Source organism: Cyprinus carpio, chromosome B12, assembly GCF_018340385.1.
Source record: "Cyprinus carpio isolate SPL01 chromosome B12, ASM1834038v1, whole genome shotgun sequence".
NCBI lineage: Eukaryota > Metazoa > Chordata > Actinopteri > Cypriniformes > Cyprinidae > Cyprinus > Cyprinus carpio.
The window spans coordinates 1,088,993-1,109,492 of record NC_056608.1 but is presented as its reverse complement, the minus strand read 5'-3'; the positions used below and the strand labels follow the sequence as shown (position 1 = coordinate 1,109,492).

The following is a 20,500-nucleotide window of genomic DNA, read 5'->3' as shown; positions in this document are numbered from 1 at the left end:
TGACAGAATGAGTCGAAACAACTTCATCTGCCAGAGAGGAAAAACCCAAAACAACCTCTGACATTCTGAGGAACATCTGCGCGTCTGGCCACAGGCGCCCAATGGTAATTATCCAAATGTTTTCGGCCAAACGCACACGATGGACATTTTCATCTCTCATCTAGATCTATGAACACAGCGCCAGAGGGCAGGACAAGATGCTCCCGGAATCTGAGCGGCTCTCCATTAAAACATCTCAGATGTCTGTTTCACATTTTATCTTTAGTATGCCATTTGTACATTCCTGCAAATTTGCATATCGGGTGAATATTCAGAGAAGAAGGAATAATATTAGGAACACATTAACAAAGCCGACCTCTGGTAGCTGAGAGCGAATGTCGTCAGAACCGATAAAGATGCTCTCCAGGTGACTCCACGTCCTCTGAACCTCAAACCAGATGGAGATCACAGAGTCCGACACCGAGAGCTTCCGCTGCCATGTGGAAACCTCCTCCAGGAAGAAGGAGATGTACTTCGACGTCATTAGGTTCTGCAGCTGCACCTGGTTGTCCTCCAGCGTTTCGATCAGTTCCTCACTGGACTTCAACAGAGGAATCTTAGTCCGTGGATGAGGCTCAAAATCAAACGCCATGCTGGTCCAGGTGGCGTCCAGCTCATTGAGCACCTTCTCCATGCCCATCTCCTTCACGGCGCGATCCACGATGCTTCTCACGTCATCCTCAAAGTGGTGCAGGTTGAGGCGGAGCAGGTCGGCCAGCGTGGTGTCCTTGTCCATGGTGAAGCGCACTCCGGTGGCGTTCATCAGCTGCTGCCAGTGGCGTGGACGGATGGCCGGGTTCTGGAGCTCGGCAACGGCTCTCAGTGAGACTAGTGTGTTCTTCACGGTGCTGTCCAGCCCGCTGAAGGCATCCCACGAGCGAGCCTCTTTGTCCAGCCCGCGGAGCTCCTTAGAGAAGCGCTTGCACTCCATCTCCATGTCATCCACGTTGATCTGTCTCCAGGGCGTCGTCTGCCAGGCCTCCAAACAGGACTGGACCACCAAGACCAGATCCCACAACTCTTTGAGAATGGGCAGCTCTTTGCGGCACTGCTTCAGTTGTCTGTAGTCTGATATGTTGACTTCAAAGAGATTGGCGGACACAATGAGCCCGGCCATCGTGGTCTCCATCTCCTGGATTTGGTTGTGTGCTTCGTCCAGCATCTCGTGTGGATTCACACAGTCAAACCTGAAAACAAACCCAGGCAAATGCATGTTAGTGACTGTGGTCAGAAATGAACATTTCCATTAAAGTGCCCATGAAATCTAAATGAAAGTTTTTTGGGTGTTAGTATCAATATGTTAGTCTTAAGGTTATCTGTAAGGCAGTGTGCTCCAAAACAGTGACAAAATTAGCATTTAGAAGCATTCAAAGCTTGCAGTTCGTCACTTCCGCCAAAACAGCTCAACAGTTTTTTTGACATCACATCGTACTTAATCTTCCCATCAAACTTCTGACCAATCAAATGCTCTCTAGAATCCGAAGCGCCTGCCCCCTGCACTATAAATAGACGCCAAAGCGCCGGCTGAGATCGGTCACTTGTTCACAGTGTAGTATTTCCTGTACAGTAAATGGCTCCTAGTGCACAATGTAGGTAATGAACGATTCAAATGTAGGTAAAGGGAATGATTCAGACAGTGTAAATAAGCTTTCCTTTGGTGAAAATGAGGTCTGGTTTCACACGAACCGTGGCAGCGCACACAGTCTGATCCTGACTTTGGCTCCGGTACAGAGACACAATCGCACAGAGCGGATCATATGCACGAGTCAGCATATATTAAAAACTTTTACAACTACACAGCCTCAGCATGATTTTGAACACTATTTTGTTTTACTAAGAGTTTCATATTGAATTTTAGGGGGTAATCTATTAGACTGTGGCTGTCAAATGCGGCTTTACCGAGCTCAACGGCTCTGGCCCGTGCAGATATAAACAAAACGCTATTTGCTATTTTTAAAAGGGGGCAGGGCTGCTCAATATGTCCCGCCCTCTCTTCCTGTTTCAGTTGAAATTACATCACCACACAGAATAATGCTGTGTGTTTCAAGGCACTTCAGGGGACCTTTAAGGGCCAGTATATGACCCAGGAATTGATTTGCAGGCCTTTGTAAGGGCAATTTTTAGTATTACCTTAATGTATCGGTGTTGCTATTTTTTTTGTATTTTGTTTTTTTTATGTAAAATACTTAAATTTGACCAGTTACTTTAATCAATGACAGTACTATATGCTGATACCAATCAATTGTTTCAACATCAACGAAGCCATCTGGAACAGAAGCTGTGCTTATGTTGATTTACACAGACTGTTTAGGGTAAAGCTGGAATATTATGACAAAATCATTATTATTGCTTACTGATAATGTAATAATAATTAATGTCGATTCATTTTATGTGGAGAAAATGTTTATTTTGGCTACAAAACAAGCTAAGAATCATTTATAAATTTGTTTAGCGATCTTTGCAGATTACAAAATCAAGACTTCACATTGGTTATTTCAGTAGCATATATTATATAAAAGCAGAATATATTATATAAAGAATGGGAGTAAAGAACACTGAAGCATAAATAAGAACACTAAAAATGTAAGTTATGCACTTTTTCGAAATATGCACTGCGAAATTAATCTTTTACATCTGTTCTGTACTCGTTTATAATGAGAGAATTTGAATGCAGATTCAGAATTCACTCAGTGTAAATGTAATGCTGAAATCAACACTCTTCATTCATTTCACATTTCACTTTAATCGTGACAGTTGTAATAGATGTAGTTTAATTGTTCAGGGGCATTTTTTGCCACTTTATCTTGAATTTAGGGGGCATTTTGGTTCATTTTTATGACATTTTTGCCCAAACCTCCCAATGAGCCATGATTACTGTTATCCTCCAGATTGTATCATGTACCTGAAAAAGTCTTTCTTGCGGAACTGCTCTCTGAAGGTGTGCTGATCCACATCGAATGCAGCGCATTTCCTTCGCAGGTTAGCCACCTCGCCAGCCTGCAGCGGAGCAACATGCTGCTTCACCAACACCGCCTGCTTCTTTATGTTATTCCACTTCTCCGGCAGCACCTGTTCATCAAAAAAAAGGAAAAAAGCAAGGTCTCAAGATGCATTTTTTTACAAGCAGACAGAAAAACAATCTTAAAGTTAAAAAAGATATTCTCAATCGTGTCTTAAATCGCTAAATGTAAGATGGTTAATGAATTTATTGGGTTGCTTCATACAGTATATTACACTAGCTACATATAGATTTTTGTGAATGTGGCCAAGAACAATCATGGAAATTCCTCACTGGTCTAAATATAACTTTACATTCAGAATCTACCCACAGAACATTAGGTTCACAGAACAGTTATTGCTAACAGAGTTTGCCATGCTAAATCTTGACCTCAGTTTAATGGCTTTATCAGTCAGATTCAGTAAAACAGTGAGTTTGAGCTTCTCTCACAGGTTTTTAGTATTATTTTATAGAAAAACGTACCTCTAGCTGTTTGTACACAAGCTCTGGGAGTTCCTGGTCATAAGTCTTCAGCAGATCAATGGTGTGCTGCAGAGGCTCGAACATCTCATCTGTAGTGCTCTGACGGTCTTTAACTGCCATCAGGTAACCCATGATCTCCACCAGACCGTTATAGTCACCCTCCTCCACCTTCTTACCCAGACCACCCTCCGTCAGCCTGATGAACTCCTCCAGGTCAGACAGACTACAGCCACAGACATAACAGATCAGACAAGGCATGTGAAAAATATCAGGCAGACCATTTGGTAACTAATGAAACCTGTTTTTGCTTACTTACTTACGTATACATGTATGTATTTATTTATTTATTTACTTTCTAAATTCCATCTTTCTGTTTTAATTTTTCTGGATTCCATTTTAATGGTTAAATAAAATTTTTACACTTAAAAATCATGTCTAATTATTTGAAATCATTTAACTTACACAATTTAACAACAATTTAATAGAAGTGTTACAAAAATTACATTTTTAGGGCCCCATGATTAATTTTTTTTTTTTTCAGATTCCGTTTTATTTTTCCAAATTGTGTTTTCCTTTTTAATTTTTAATTCAATTTTAACAATCAAAAAGCATGCCTTATCAATTGAATTCATGAAAATGTTTTTTTTTATTTATTTGTTTGTTTGGCCCAGTGAACAGTTTTCTGAAATTCTGTTTTATATATTTTAATAGTTCTGTTATCCAAATGTAGGCAAATCATATTACCAGTTTAATTTAACTTTTAATCAAATGAAAATGAACAAAAATCTTTTATTTTTATTTTTTATTTTTTGGCAAACAAAGTGCTGCAAAGCAAAGGTGCTGGAGTTTACTGTTAAAATTAAAACATGGAAGAAAGATTGTTTAATTATTATTATTTCTTTGAGAAGTACATTTTAGTATATAACAGTTCTATATTTCTGTCATAAGTTCAAGTTAAACTGAACTTATTTTGTGTTAATGGCACTGGCCCTGATGCGTCTGCTCCATTCATTCATACAGAAACACTCAGAGCATGCAGGATTCATATTTAAATAGTATTTTTGTGGTTTAATATTCACAGACTATAGTCCGTATGGCCTTTTGATTAAGTGTATTGACCTACATTTTATTTATTAATCCAAAATTTGCCCAATTCTTTGACATTCTGCATTAAACAGAAAATTCTATTTTATGACTGCATTACATGATTGTGTCTGTGTTTTCCACACTGCAGAAATCATAGGGCCCTGCTTAAATTGGCTCTGACGCATAATTGTAATGCAATTAGGAACTCAGTGCTTTTACCTGTGTGTCACATGATCAATAAGATGCTGTTTGAACATGAAGCTCCACTTTCTGATGACGTTGAGCAGGGCACTTTTGAAGGCTCGTGCGTCCACCCTCATCCAGCTCTCAAACACATGAATGGGCTCCAACCGCTGCACATCCTCATATAAGCTCTCGTACGAGTCCACCTGCTTGCGGAAGCACTCCAGAGTCGGAGGGGTTTCTGGGACGCCGTGCTCGGCGTGGGCCTCGATCTCTTCACTCGTGAGAACGTGACTGTACAGCAGGAACTGACGCATGAACTCCTTCCGGTCATCCACGTAGAGGTAAGCGTAGCGTTCCAGGCTGTTACGATACTCACAGCACTGTCCCATGACTTTCCTCACACGCTCCATCAGAAGATGCCTCCACTCCGCAAAGTCCACCATGTCCTCCATATCAGCCTGAAGGAACAAGACAACTTTATGTAAACTTTTCTGATCATAAACCACTTGCATTAGCAACATGAAAACAAAATTCACTGCATTTACTTTCTTAATATGTTTTTTTCTGGGGTCACAGTTTAGGAAAAAAAAAAAAGTTTGTTCTTTCAAAATCTTTTATCAAAATATAAAGACTTGATCTGCCTCTTGATTGTGAATCATGAATTTTCACTGAAATTACAGAACAGGTTTCTGCAGGTTTTATGAAGATAAGTATAAGATTTTTCAGAACAAGAAAACATTAGAAATACATTGAATTGAACACAATACATCAATATGTCCTCAAAATGTAAATATCTTGTGTAAGCAATACTTCAAAGTTTGAGAATACTACCTCCAATAGATTTACATTTAAAATAAATAAATAAATAAATAAAAAGCCTTGTTTACCAGTTAGAATGTCTAAAAATCTTTACTGATGCAAAATGAAGATCTTGTTTTATGACAGTCTCAGAAAACAAAACTTAATATCTTCATTGTGCATTTCAAGTAAATGTATTTTGGTTTAAGGATGTGTAGATATTTGTACTGGAGAAAAGCCTGAAATACTTCAGGAGATTTTTTTGCAGCGCACACAACATTTAATGTTATGATTTATGACTTTCTGCTTCAATTTAAGATCTTTTAGGCCTTAATTTGTGGAAGGGTGATTTAAGACTTTTTAAAGGTGCAGTATGTAATATTGACAGCTAGCAAAGTCCCTTTCAAGGAAAGTCTGTTCCCTCGGCAGCCGTGTTTGCAAGCTCAAACAAGACCAAGTCCTATCTAAATGAATGGGGGAATCCTGAAATCTCAAAAACTGCAAATCAGCAACAACATCTGAAATGAACTGACCCATGAATGTTGTTAATTATGCTCAAATAGCGTTTAAAAAGCTTATTTTTCAAGCTAGACCTGCCGATGTGCATGAGTAGTTCCAACGGGCTTATATCATTGGCTGCTCTAGCCTCCGGTTTCTATGGGTACCGGAGCTTCTAACAGCCGCTGCAGTGACGCAATGACTTTACCAATCAACGATTGGCTTTTTCATTCAGAAGGCGGGACTATTCTGCCATATTGCACATTGCATTTTCTCCCATTCATAAGTATAGGAGTGAACCATCTTTGTATTTCTATATTCTTTGCAGCTAGTGGTTGAAATGGGTACTGCAGTGCAAATTCATAGTATTGGATAGAGTTGTTTCTCCCGCCCCCTCCTTGTCAAAATCGATGCTCACGTGGATGGATGACACGCAACAAGAACAAGCGCAGTTGACAATGAAAGGCAACAAGTCTTACAGTGTAAACTGATTAGTTGATTTATCCGTGTTTTAATATGCCTCTGGTCATAAAGATTTTAGATGGATGTGGAGGCTTTTTAGGTCAGGTATAATCTTAGATCTCTGACTCAGTTCGTCTGCTCGCTTCCATGGGTGCAATACGCTGTGTTTTCTGCCAGCTGGAAGCCTGGGCTATCAAAATACTATTGGTTGGATGGAGCCACACAGACCAAAACAAAAACAGACATTCTGACACAAAACACACATTTCAAAGAAGAATAACTGGCAGTAGCATTATTGAACTTAAAACGTTTCCTAAATACCTGCAAACATAATATGGTTTTTTATGCTTTAGTACAGTCAGAAACCTACATACAGCACATTTAAGTCCCGCAGAAGTAGCAGGACACAGACACCATTTCATAGTATCTAAATCCATATGAAGTGATGTCTTTGGCTCAGTACCTGATAGTGTGGGAAACCGCTGTGCTCAGATAATCGTGGCACAAGAGCAGAGATCCTAAAGATGCTATTGATGAGGCTCTCCACCAGATCATGGAACCCGTCTGAAGCACTGAACTCCAACGACGGATTAAACACAATCTCAGGAACCTGCAGAAGCAGCTGGACCTCAAAGAGTGGGGCTAATCCAGCCTTCTGGTCTGTATTAGGGGATTGGTGTAATTGTTTAGTGCAGAACATTCGATCTGCAATGAGGGAAAGCCCCTATAATCATTTTTAGCAAGGCTTAAAAAAAATTTAAAAGCACACCTGTGTTTTCCAAGAAGAACTTGAGGGAGCTCTCAACAGCATTGTAGAAACCATCAATGACCATTTCATCAATGTAATCCACATAAACCTTCCACTGCGCAGAAGACAGGTCTGCTTTGAAGAGTGACATGTTGTCCTGAAACAAAACAAAAAGTAGAAATGTTTGGGTGAACGGCTCCTTTAAAATCTATCATTCTGTCAGTTGTTATTTGATGGGATCGCCGCTGGCTTTTTTAACTGCATACTTTCAGCAACAGATGGATCTTGGTTCCTGATGCTCGGATCCGGCCGTACGTTCTCTCCAGACGCTCTGTCTTATCTTCCAGGTTTAGAAGAGTATCTTTCTTCCCCTCCTTCCTCTCAAAGACTGGGGTAGTCCAGGTCTTCATGATAGTCTGGATCTCCTCAACATTGTCTTTAGTCCTCTGTAGGCGTTGCTCCAGGTCATGTACCATCTCACGGACATCCTGGATGTATTCCCAAATCCCTACCAGAGAAAACACATTAGAGATTTAGTGTATATAAAAATCTTGAGACTATAGAATCAAACATCATGTCATTCCAAACATACAGTAAATGATCTTCTTACAACAGAGGAAAAAATTAAGACACTATGATTAATGTAATGATTATGTGATGTGTTCACTTCTATCAGCATGAACATTCTGATAAAAATCACTTTTTGGGCTCAATAGAAGAAATAAATCATACAGGTTTGAAACAACATGACATGAACTATTGCTTTAAAAAAAAAACATGATTATGAAGAAGTACAGAAACAGAGGCAGACTCATAAAAATAAGAACAATATAATTAAGCTCAATTATCAAATAAAAACACAAATTGATAAAAGATTTTGATCTGAGCCTTAAACAAATGTTCTACGGTGAAGAATGCTAAGAAATGGTGATTTTTTTTGTTATTTGAGTATAAGTGAAATACTATTATAGTTTTTATTAATATTCTAAATCCATTTTTTGTGTATTTTCAATTTCATTAGTAATTTTGTTGTGTTTTTGTCATTTTAGCAGCTTTTATGTATGTCAAAAAAGTTTATTCATTTTTATTTTAGTTTTAGTTATTTAAATGTTGCCTTGACAACTAGCTGAAATAAGTTTTTTTATTATTATTATTTTAGGTAACAATAATTTTTTTATGGTTTTAATTTTAATTTTAAATTTCAGTTTTAGTTTTAGTAAATTTAGTACATCAACTTCAACTAAATTAAAATGAGAAATGTTGCGTTGGCAACTTGCTGAAATAAAAATGTACTGATATTTTCTTTCATGTAACAAGGTTGTTTATTTATGGCTTTCCTTTTTAATTTTGGTTTTAGTTAACTATGATAATGGTTCTGAAAGTGCTTTTGATGAAATATTTTATGGAAACTGTTCAGATATCACTGAGATAAGTGTCCTGAGATATCACACCTGTGCTGCCCTGAATTAGCCTGCAGGACGCTGTAGTTTTGAGTGTTCATAATGACATTTGCATCATACTAACAACTGTAAAGGTTCAATATTAGTTATCTGAGGGATCAACACTGATCGTCTCTACCTTGGCTCGTCCAGCAGAGGTTCTCCTCAGCTTCTTTGAACTTGGCGTCAATGTCTGTCAGCTGGCTCTGGATCAGCAGCATCTCCACCTCCAGCACGGCGCTCATCACTTTGTTGTACCAGCTGGCTGTGAGCTCTTGATTGGCCACATACTGCCACAGCAGCTCTCTGTTGGAATAAACGTCTGCAGCCATATCTGGAATGACTTCAGCCTCTCTGGCCTCGAGGTACTTCACCTCCCGCAGCACTGACACCAGCTACAAGGCGAGACAAGAGTCAAGTTCGATAAGGGAACACATACACATTAACATATGTGTGTGAGGAGAGCAGCAGCCTGACCTGTGGGCTGAAGTTGACAGAGATGAGTCTCGTTCTCCGCTCTCGGGATATCAGCGACTTCTGGAGATTAAACTCTGACTTCTCAGCCACAGAGCTCCTCCAGACATCATACAGTTTAGAGGCATATTGTGATAAAGGCAGCAGGAGAATTACTAACATGTCATTTTTTGATGTATGCTAAAATTAGGGATTTTAATGAATGGCTGCTCTTCATAAATCAAATGTGGGCAGTGCTTCAAACTGCCAAGATGAACAAAACATAAAGAAGCTTCTTAAAAGAGCACTCCATACAAAGATGCCTTTTTGGAATCAAATGCAATTGCAATGGAGATTTTCCAGCAGGATTAGATGGAAAGATAAACAATTGCATGAATTTTAGTCTGTTCAGAAGAAGTAATACAGTGCACAAGCCAGATGGAACACTTTTATAGTGCACACTTTCGCTTGTTAGAGCTTGACTGTATGACTCACCATCCACCTTCATTCCATAAAAACATCTTTATTTGCTTTCACAGAATAAATAAGGGGTCAGAAAATGTTTTGAGCTATATTGATTTGAAGGACAGTACAGACAGGAATGCTAAGGGATTGTTTAAGACATACACACAATTTTAGACCATTAAATGCTTATCTAAGTAGGTTTACATGTGTGCAAGATTTTAATTGTTGGCACAGCATTCTTCAAGAAGCGCGTCGGGTCCCTGTACTGTTCAGTAATCTCTTTATAGGCCAATAGTGAGAGGCCGTACACTCTGGCCTTTATTGGATTTAGTATGAGCTTGATCGTCTTATTAGAGTTGCAGAGCTGCGGACCATGAAATCAAATATCGCTTTGCTTCACACAACTCATACATCTCAGTGTCAAGAAATAATGACTAGAGATACCAATAACAGCTCCAGCTAGATTGTGTTTACGCAACATCGCTGATTACCATCATCTAACGAGGAGGCTTAATTTCTGACTGGAGAGAACGCAGATCTGGCTCCTTGCATCATTTGGGAAATGCATCATTTGTTTCTCACATGAAGAGAAACACACACATGCATCACGTCCTTGGTAACATGTAACATGCATTCCTACATCAGCAACGCTTTACACAACCATTGTTCAAGCTTTGCATGTAATTGGAGAAAATGAGACCCTGAAGTAATAATCTACAGACACTACCACCTAAATGAGGAAATAAATCATGTTTTATTTGTTTATTCCATGTTGAGCTTGAAGGTCCCTCAGCAATACCACCCTACATCCAACACACACCTTACCACTCACGCTCAAAAAAAAAAAGGGCCTTCAATAAAAGCCTCATTTATTTTAACAAAGGTGGATCATAGCGGTCTATACATTGGCTAAACAAAAACGGTTCATCTGGGATTAAAGTTATCAACTGAGACACACAATCAAAATAAACATGATTAATAACAGGGATTTAAAAGGGACCTATTATGCATAAATCACTTTTATAAAGTGTTTCAACACAGTGTGTGAAAACAACCAGCCTATAATGGTAAAAAAAAAAATAATAATAATAATGATATAATGGTATATATAATAAAATGTTGTTCAATAGTTTACCTTATCATGCGAGTTCATTGAGATTGCCCCCAGCGGCGAACCATTGAACCAGCGTCTCTGATCACAGATCAGTTTTAGCAATTTGTAGACATTTTTAATGAGACATTTGTGTAATTAAAAGGATGAGTAGTAGTAATAGTTTCTTACTGGCCTGTTTAGACAAGCTCTCCATAAAACATATTATAATGGTATTTTATTATTTTGATTGCATTTTATATATTATACTTTCAAGAAAGAATTTGCATTGTATTTGAAAAAGCATTTTTTGATGATGTTTTTTGCATGATTTGGCAAGAGTTTTGTTGCATTTACACAGTTTTAATAATTTTTTTACACAGTTTTAAATAATTTACATATATGTCTGTGTGTTTTGTGGGGAATGTGGCTGTATCTGCCTGATTACCATCTGTTTGAGCACACATCAGAGTGTGATTAGATTACTCTGTAATCAGTGTGAATGCGGTCTATATGAATAGAGTGTGATTATTGACTATATGGCACATGTGTATGATTACCATCTGTATGTTTGGCCATCAACACGTGATTATTGACTATATGAGCATCTATCAGTGTGAATGCTGTATTTCTAGCAATCTCAGGATGTACTGTAATATTTCATTACATATTTAATTTTTTTTTTCCTATTTATTTTTATTACTCAGATTATTCTTATTGTATTTTTCTAGTGCTCAAATAAATCACGTATACAATGTCTAAGATTCTGTCTAATGTTTTATAATTAAATTACTAAAATAGTTTGTAGAACCCTTTTTTAGTTTATTTTAGTTTAATGACTAAAATAGTTTGTAGAACCCTTCAGTACATTTGGTAAATAATGTTCATCAAACATGTCTCATGAGTTTGAAATAGAAACTCATGAGACATGTGACTTTCAACCTATTACTTTTCTGGATTGCTCCAGGACTGATTTTATTTTTACATGAAATAAAAAACATTCAGTGTGGTAAAATTTTTTTCAAGGAACTTCAGTGTCTATAACTTTTTATCTTTTTGCGCATCATCAGCTCTGGATGATGGATAGTAATGCCCAAAGTAAAGTCCAAAGGGTCTTCTTTCCAAAGACACCAAAATGGTCTGTGTAGCACACTGAAGTCAAGATCTGTTGCAATATTATATTAGGTAGGGCATTTTCAGTTGTGAGTCCCATGATGGGGGGTGCAGGTTAACAGGTTAAATAGCATTTTTAAAATACTCATAATCAGACTATAGCTACTTTTTTATTAACTTGAAGTACACCTGAAATTTAATATATATATATATATATATATATATATATATATATATATATATATATATATATATATATATATATATATATATATATATAGATAGATAGATAGATAATTAAGTAACACATTTGCATGTTCACGGTCGTCTGACATTAGTTATGGTCACATGACATGCAAGTAAACAAGTATAACTTTTTTTTGATTGATTTGAAAATTATTTATTTTATTTAATATTGTATGATTTAATTAATTATTAGCTTTTCATTAAACTCATAAACATAATATTTAACCCACACAAACTAAGCATAATAAACAATGAACTAAAATAATAAATAATGTTTAAAGGACTTCATGTTGTTAATAACAAATGGAATATATTTTCCTACTCTTTGTATTTTTATGCCAATATGGTACAAGATTATCCTATTTAAATCAATGTCATAAAGGAGTTAGTTCAAAAGTAATCTAAAAGTAATCTAAATCTAAAATATGTAATACTACAATTTTTGTCATGTAATTTGTTATCAGTAATGAATTATAATTTGTAAGTAATCTACCCAGCTCTGCACAAACATATATTTTATATAATATTTTCACTGACCCTTTGAGTTGCTGCATCAACTCATCGTATTTCTGGATCACCTCCTTTCCATCCGCAGACTCCATACATCTATTATCACACAAATAAAGTGGTTGTTTAACACAGAAGCAATTCCAAACAAGACTTCCCAACAAACACCAAGCATAAGATATTTACAGGTGGCTGATGAATCTGAAGTTATTGTAAGGGATCTGTATGCGTTCCTGCAATTGCTGGACAAATTTCAAACCTCCGGCAACCACAGGCATGTTCTTGGAGACAGGAGAGTAACCTGGAAGACCAATAAACAGCAGATGTCAAGTCAAAAACCCAAGTTAATAGCAAACAGCCCGGTGATTTTGTTTTCTGAACACTGAACCTTGGGTTTCTCCAGTCTGCATGTGCTGCTTGAAGATCATCTTGCAACATTCCAGTTGCTTGTCAAACATTTTGATCAGCATCCGATACTATATCTGGGGTCGCTCCAGCAGTCTGCCAAACATGTCCAAAACCTGCCAAGCACAGACTCTTTCAAACTGTACTGTGTTTATTGTATTTCACAAACACAAATGCTTCCCACCAACTACATCCAAAGACATACTTTTTAATATTATGGTTCACTGCACTATCAACTGCAAAAATCAAATATAGCAGTAATGAAAATATGTTCCAGGGTGGAATATTCTGCTCATTGCAAGTTCAAATGACTACAACTCAAAATACAAGAGCCTAAAGCATGTTTTCTTCTCCTGCAGGGTTCAAACTGAGCTCTGTTAAAGATCTGTGGAGATTTGTGTGCATTCCAGTCTTAAAATTCAGGCTGCGTTCCTGATTGGGCCTTGATAATATGCAGGTATCTATAACTCATTAAAAGACAGAAAAAAGCACTGAAACTGTTCATGTATATTGTCCAAACTCTTAGTTATAACTCAGACCAGGAGCATGTGTGCAGCTCCACACCAAATAAGGTTTTCAGACATAATTTTATTATCACATTTTCAGAAAGTTTTGCTCACCTTGAAAGCGTGCTCCAGACCAGCAGCATCATCAAAAGCATGACAAAAGATTGTACTCAAAAACCAACCTCTACCATCCACCTTGATCTGGAACTCCATTAAAAAAGCTCAAAACAACTACAAAAAACAACCGTTTGTTACAGCTACGTCAACCTTCTGTGTTTGTGTTGCGTTTTGCAGGAGATGCTGCCCACTTACCACATTGCTAACATCAAGGCAGTCATACGGCTTCTCTGAGAATGTTTTATACGTCTCCAAGAAGTCTTCATGTAAGAACTGGACTCGCAGGCTCAGAGATTTTCCTAGAATCCCTCCAAACTCTACCTTCCCCAACTTCATCATATCAACTACAGTCAGCAGGAGAGTCTAAATGATGGCAATGAAAAAGAACCATACAACACTGATAAGACATTTTGCACTACAGACTCTTAAAATAATTCCATAGATGGCCTAAACACACACTATGCACATCTGTGAACATATGTGAGTACGTCTCTCCACTTACTTCAATTGTTCTGAGTCTCTTCATGAAGTGATCCAGCCCGACAAACACCAGGAGGGGTGAGAAGTCCCAAGGCTTCACCTCATTCTGGTTCCTCTGGTACTGACTCAGATTGGCCCTTCTGTCCTCATATGTGCTCTTGAAGTGTGTCAGCCCATCTATAGCCATCTGCACTCTGGACAGGCTTTCCAGCACATCACCCTTCAGGACTTCCTCTGGGTTAAGGAAACTCCGGGCCTAAAAAACAACACTTATATGTAAAGCTTTCTCTCATGGTGCACCGATGAACCAAACTGATCTAAAAGTGTGTTCACGCTTTTGAGTCAAACTCTGGTGCAATTGCTCCATTAGTGTGGTTCATTTGAACAAGTATGCAGATCCTGCAGATACCTGGTTATTTTATTTTCCATTTGAAATGACTCTCTCTCTCTCTCTCTATTTATATATATATATATATATATATATATATATATATATATATATATATATATATATATAATTTTTTTTTTATTAAGCCCTTTTTAACTGTCCTCTTAGGTTGTTTTGAGAATGTTCTGCAGGCCAATAATAAAAAAATAGGACCTCTGTACATTTGTTTGTTGCAAATTTACAGACGATGCAATTGAGAAGTTTACATTGGCTTGTTCAGCTGACAAGTTTTCCTTCTGAATTAGCATAACTGTACAAGTTTTAAAGTTAATAAAATCTTTAAAAACAAATTACATATACTTACATACATACATAATTACATACTTATACTTTCATTTCCTTCAATAAAAAGGCAATTGATTAAAACTGTGTAAAAGGTTTGTGGATTAGTAATCTGGCCCCTTGGTATAAAGGAGAAAAAATGCTGGCCCCTGGTCACTATCAAAGTCACCCATCCCTGTTTAAGATGTTAGATGGGTGGAAAATTGACAGGCTTGTGCTGCAGTTCTATGGATGTTTGACTGGAAACTATGAATGAAAGTCAATGGAATATAAAATGTATTGTGTCCGACCCTTTACCTGCTGGATGAGGAGGTTGCAGATCTCCTGTAGAAGCACTATGATTCGGGCTGGGCTGTTGTAGTATTTGGAGTTAGCCCATATGAGACACACTGTGTGCATGAGAGGAGCGATCTTCCCCTTCACCTCGCTGAAGTCTGCGTTCTCCACATCTTCTATAAGTTTCTCTATTGGCTTGAGGAAGGTATTGATATCCCTCGTCTCATTTCGAGCTTAATAAACACATCACAAATCCAATTAAGATTCAAAGCTTCCACGTAATTAATGCATTGCATATTTGATGGCAGAAGCTGATGTTATACCTTCTGAAACGTCCCGGAGCATTTTTGCAAAGGCAGGATAATAACTGCTGTCGACGGCAGCCAGGAGCTCAGCCAGCATCACAACTCGAGGGGACTGGAACTGGTTATGAATTCCCTGAAGATCAGCAAGCCTACAACATAACATAACGTGGACTAACAAGACTGAAGGAGCTTTCCAGGCAACATCTGAGTGACTGAATTCCCATGACTAACCTGTTTTTCCAAAACTTTATCTCTGCATGTGGAGTGGGGTTTTTGCCCTCGAGTAATGGCTCTGAGGAGTCCTTCTTCAGGACTTTATAGACCTGATGACTCCAATCGATCACAACAGTCTCCATCGAATGAATAAGTCGTTTATCCACAAGATGCACACTGCAAACATCAAATCAATGTTCAATGCAAATCAAATAATTAACCCTCGTGTGGTGTTCTGGTCATTTTTATCCTGAAAATGCTAGTTAATGTTTTTACATTGAACTAAAATGTTCTAAAATGTTGTGATAATTTTTGTACATTTTGGGGATTTCTCATATTTGTGGAGTCTATTTTTTCATATTTACACTTTTTTGGATTTCTGGTCAAAAATGCTTATACATTTTTTGTCATGCTATATTATCCACAAATATTGTGTTCTTTTTGTCAGCTTGCTGTATTTCAATTAGCACAGGTTTTTTCTTTCTTTTTAGAACCAAGTAATATAATATATATTAGTATATATATATATATAATATATATATATATATATATATATATATATATATATATATATATATATATATATATATATATATATATATATATATATATATATATTCAGTTATTACAAAAAAAAACACAAAAACAAACCTAACTGAAAAAAAACAAATCAACAAAAACAATCAACACAAAATTCCAGAAAGTAACACAAAACCTGTGCTAACTGAAAGAAAATAAGTTGACAAAAAGATTGAATCCAAGATTTGGTAATATTATAGCATAATGAGAGATTTACATTTAGTCATTTAGCAGATGCTTTTATCCAAAGCAACTTACAACGGAGGCAATCAAAATCAACAAAAGAGCAATATGCTTTTTTTTTTTTTTTTTTTAAGAATAGAATTAGAATAGAGAGTACTAGTGTTGGAGGGTCAAATAAAGATGGAAGAGATCTGTTTTTATCTGATTCTTGAAGATGGCTAAGGACTCTGAATGTTTGGATTGAGTTGGGCATTGAGCATTCCACCATGAAGAAACATTTTTAATGTAAAAGTTTGATTTACAAGCAATTTTTAAAAGGCCGGTCATTTTTAAACTGGAAAACCAAATTGGAATTATAAAGAATATTCAGCACAGCACGTGGATTAAGACTAGAAGACATTTATTAAAATATATTGGCTCCATGAACCCACCTGTTATCTCCCTCATGAGCGACTGGCTCAAACTGCTCGAATCCTGGAGGCACGGGAAGGTGTGTTTTGCCTTTGACTTGTCCAGCAATAACGAACACGTTGTTTTTGAGCGCGTGGACGTGTCGCATGAGGTCCTGAGAAACGACATGAGGAAAGTCCCGGTGGTTCCTCGCATTGGACAACACCGGTTCCACAACCTCAACACATGGGAAAGATGAAAGTAAAAAATATACTATTTGATATTTGGACAATTCCCTAATCTACTAAAATGTAATTCTTGTGGAGACTTTCATCCAAAATGACTTTCTGTCAGAGAAACACATGAACACAATAAAAAGTCCTGAAATCATAGACTTCACCAACCCTTTAATACAAAGTTTGAGGTGTCAAGTATATAATTACACCATAAGGTGATTACATTAACTCACTGTCTCCATAATAACCCAGTGTTTGCATGCATCGATGTGCTACTGCTATAGTGACAGGCAGGTCAGTGGTCATTGCTTAGAAACTGCTGTGATGTTTTGCTGGCCTCAGACTGCCTGTCCTGTCTGTGTAAGCCCTGAACAATGGTGAATGAGAATGAGTTTCCGAGCTAAAGATGTCTCTTAATGATCACATAAGGACAATTTGTGTGCTGTAACGTGCTTGTGCACACTGCTCAACGTCTTCTTGTCATATAAAGACTGTCAAATTTACAGGCATAGCCGGCAGAATTTCCTCATGCTGACAGTTCTGCATTTAGTGTATCTGTGGCTTCAATAACAAAAATACGATGACTGTGCAAAATACCTGAACAAAACAAATCTGTAGAAAAAAAAAAAAAACATTCATTTAACCAAATCTGAGAGTGAATACCTGAATATTTAGATGAGCCGTGGAAGAGAAAAGACTTTCTAACAGTGTTATAATCTGTGTTACAATTCAAACTTAAAATTTAAATGAATTATATGAAACTACAATCAAGTACACTTTCTTCCATTAGACAACATTCATTATATGTATGGGAAAAGATACATGGGCATTTGTTTATAACGATTTAAATAATAATAACCATTTAAAACAGAACATTAAAACATTGTCTGTGTGAAATATATTGAACTTAATGAAGACCCTATTCAAGTAAAATATATTTGCATATTACACCAGGTTTCAGTCGATTGTATGTAAACAGTGCTTCATCCATCCTCTCCAAGTGTGAATGGACTCAGAAACTCTCCTGGAATGGTGCTTGACCGATTCTTTCAAAAGAACCGACTCAAATGAATGATTCGTTGGCGAAACGGACATCACTACTCCTGACTCTAGACAACTAATAACACTGCTGAAATATTGTCACGGTAAATAAAATATAAATTAATAAATAGTTGTCTCTTAAAATCTAATTAATTAAGAGAAAGAGAGAGAGAGAGAGAGAGAGAGAGAGAGAGAGAGAGAGAGAGAGAGAGAGAGAGAGAAAGAGAGAGAGACGATGTCAACTCAAGATACACGCAACTTAGTAACGTTATCCTAATAGCGCTGCAGTTTCTATTAAACTACTGTCAGATACTGTATTTGGTACAGTAGCTACTAGTATGTTTCTAAGTTAATAATTAAACAGTTAAAGTCTTTAGCAAGTAGCTCGCCTCGCGTCACTAAACTTTATTGCGAATCTAAATGATTATTTTAAAAGAACCGGTTCAAAAGAACGATTCATTGGCGAATCGGCCACCGACTCACCTTTTCCACAAGCACTGAGAACTGCTCCAGAGGAGAGTGGCACATGTCTCCACAAAACAACTGTGTTTTGATTTTATCAGCAGACAGTGCGGTTTTACGCCGCTTAATGAAATAAACCGACTTGTTCCTCCCGGCTGCCGAGAGTCCGAGAGCAGGGATCAGCTGTCCGGAGGAGTTTAGCGAAATAACCAGAGTCTTGTGTTCAGATTTATCCAGAAAGTCCTGAATGAGCTGCCGCTGCTCCACTGTGGCGACACATTTCTGCCAGCGGTCAGACTTCACATTAAACGCTTTCGACACGCGTTTCTCGAAGAACTCAAATCTTTGGTCAACTTTTTGCGACTCGTTCTCCTCCATTTTGCCGATGTGTTTCTAACTGACCGGGCGACTGATTTCTGTTAAACAGCTGTCTCCATAGCAACCAGTGTTTACATGTAACGACCTGCTGTTGTCATGGTGACAGAGACAAACCTTCTCACAGGTGATTGTCAGTTATTTATTAAATGTAATTTAAATGAATACATTTAATTTGTATTTTTTTAGGACAAAATTAATTATTAGCTTTAAAATGCACTTAAAAAATATTTTTCCCTAAATCCATTGGTCAAATTAAATTGTACAGACTGAATAGATAAACCTATCTGACACAATCACCACGTGCACAAATATATATGTGTGTGTGTGTGTGTGTGTGTGTGTGTGTGTGTGTTTTTGGTTGGCATGCCTGAAGTTTTGAAAATGTGCTTGAAAATGCATCTGCAGCTCATTTTGCACACATTTACAAACAACTTGCAAAACTCCACACTCTTATATGTTCTGAACTTACAGCAATGTGTTTAATTTGTACCATGCCTATTTGTAGATAAGTACTTAGCAATGTTTATTCATGTATTTATTTTGCATTTCTTGATCTAAAGTTTTCTGATGCGTCCTAAACATTAAAATAGCTCTTAATAAATCAGTTTTTTTTTTTTTTTTTTTTTTTTTTTAAGAAAGCGTGAAACAAAAGCTCTGAGATGGACAGGAACAGAAGAGGAACAAATGGAGACTTTGAAAGAAACAGAGGAACAAATCAAACAGCACTGCTGCTCAGTGTACTGTAAGTAACAGCTATGCACATTCTTAGCCTTTAATGTGATGCAGGCAGCTGTGGAGCGCTTCATCCAGGACTGTCTGTGTAATATATGAACAACACTGAACAAAAATGAGTTTGCACTAGTTGTGCACACAAACTTGCTAAATTCAAGCTATATTTTATTTATGATTTTATATTAGGTTCTATATTTTCAAGCTATTTAATGTACATAAGTTGCTCTTTAGGCTTAATTTGTTTAATGTGCATGCTACTGTACCTCATATACACTCTCTGTGACACAGATCCATTCTCTGTTTCACTCAGTGAGGAGCATTTTCCATGTAAAAGCCATTTAGTCACCCATGAAACTGTATGTTTCAGTTGTGTTTAGTGAAATCAGAAGACAGATGTATGAACTCCAAATGCAGTAACCTGCAAATGCCATTGGATGGCACTAAAAGAGAAGAGACTGTAGCACGAGTTCAGAGAATAAAGTGGCTTTGAGTATTTTCCTACACAGAGTTTTTTGTGATTCTCTTCTTCTTGGTAGAAGATGAAGTTTATTGTCTCCTGAGCCAGACAGTTTTAACATACAGTGTTTTAAAGTTTCTTCTGCTCGCCAAGACTTTATAGTAAAAACTGTGAAATATTACTACAGTTCAAAATGACTGTTTTCTCTGTGTTAAAATGTAATTTACTTGTATGATCAAAGCTGAATTTTCAGCATCGTTACTCCAGCGTGTCACGTGATTCTTCAGAAATCATTCAGATATGCTGGTTTAATGCTCAAGAAACAATTCTGATTGTTATCGATGTTGAAAACATTTGTGCTGCTGAATATTTGTGGAAACTGTGATACATTTTATTTTT

The 20,500-nt window shown here is 37.1% G+C and overlaps 1 protein-coding gene across 1 annotated transcript in view; it reads right to left on the bottom strand.

Moving 5' to 3' along the window:
* dnah9 (dynein, axonemal, heavy chain 9) overlaps nt 1-19,028 on the bottom strand; it is a 101,160-nt gene extending 82,132 nt beyond the window's left edge. The window contains 20 exon segments of the mRNA XM_042734899.1: nt 356-1,226; nt 2,942-3,108; nt 3,521-3,743; nt 4,826-5,250; nt 7,014-7,210; nt 7,320-7,455; nt 7,565-7,806; nt 8,877-9,132; nt 9,215-9,344; nt 12,645-12,710; nt 12,798-12,912; nt 13,000-13,132; nt 13,637-13,753; nt 13,835-14,002; nt 14,142-14,375; nt 15,147-15,358; nt 15,449-15,579; nt 15,662-15,820; nt 16,837-17,033; nt 18,556-19,028. Coding sequence (XP_042590833.1) covers nt 356-1,226; nt 2,942-3,108; nt 3,521-3,743; nt 4,826-5,250; nt 7,014-7,210; nt 7,320-7,455; nt 7,565-7,806; nt 8,877-9,132; nt 9,215-9,344; nt 12,645-12,710; nt 12,798-12,912; nt 13,000-13,132; nt 13,637-13,753; nt 13,835-14,002; nt 14,142-14,375; nt 15,147-15,358; nt 15,449-15,579; nt 15,662-15,820; nt 16,837-17,033; nt 18,556-18,912 — 4,536 coding nt within the window. The 5' untranslated portion in view covers nt 18,913-19,028.
* Nucleotides 19,029-20,500: the final 1,472 nt, after the last annotated feature.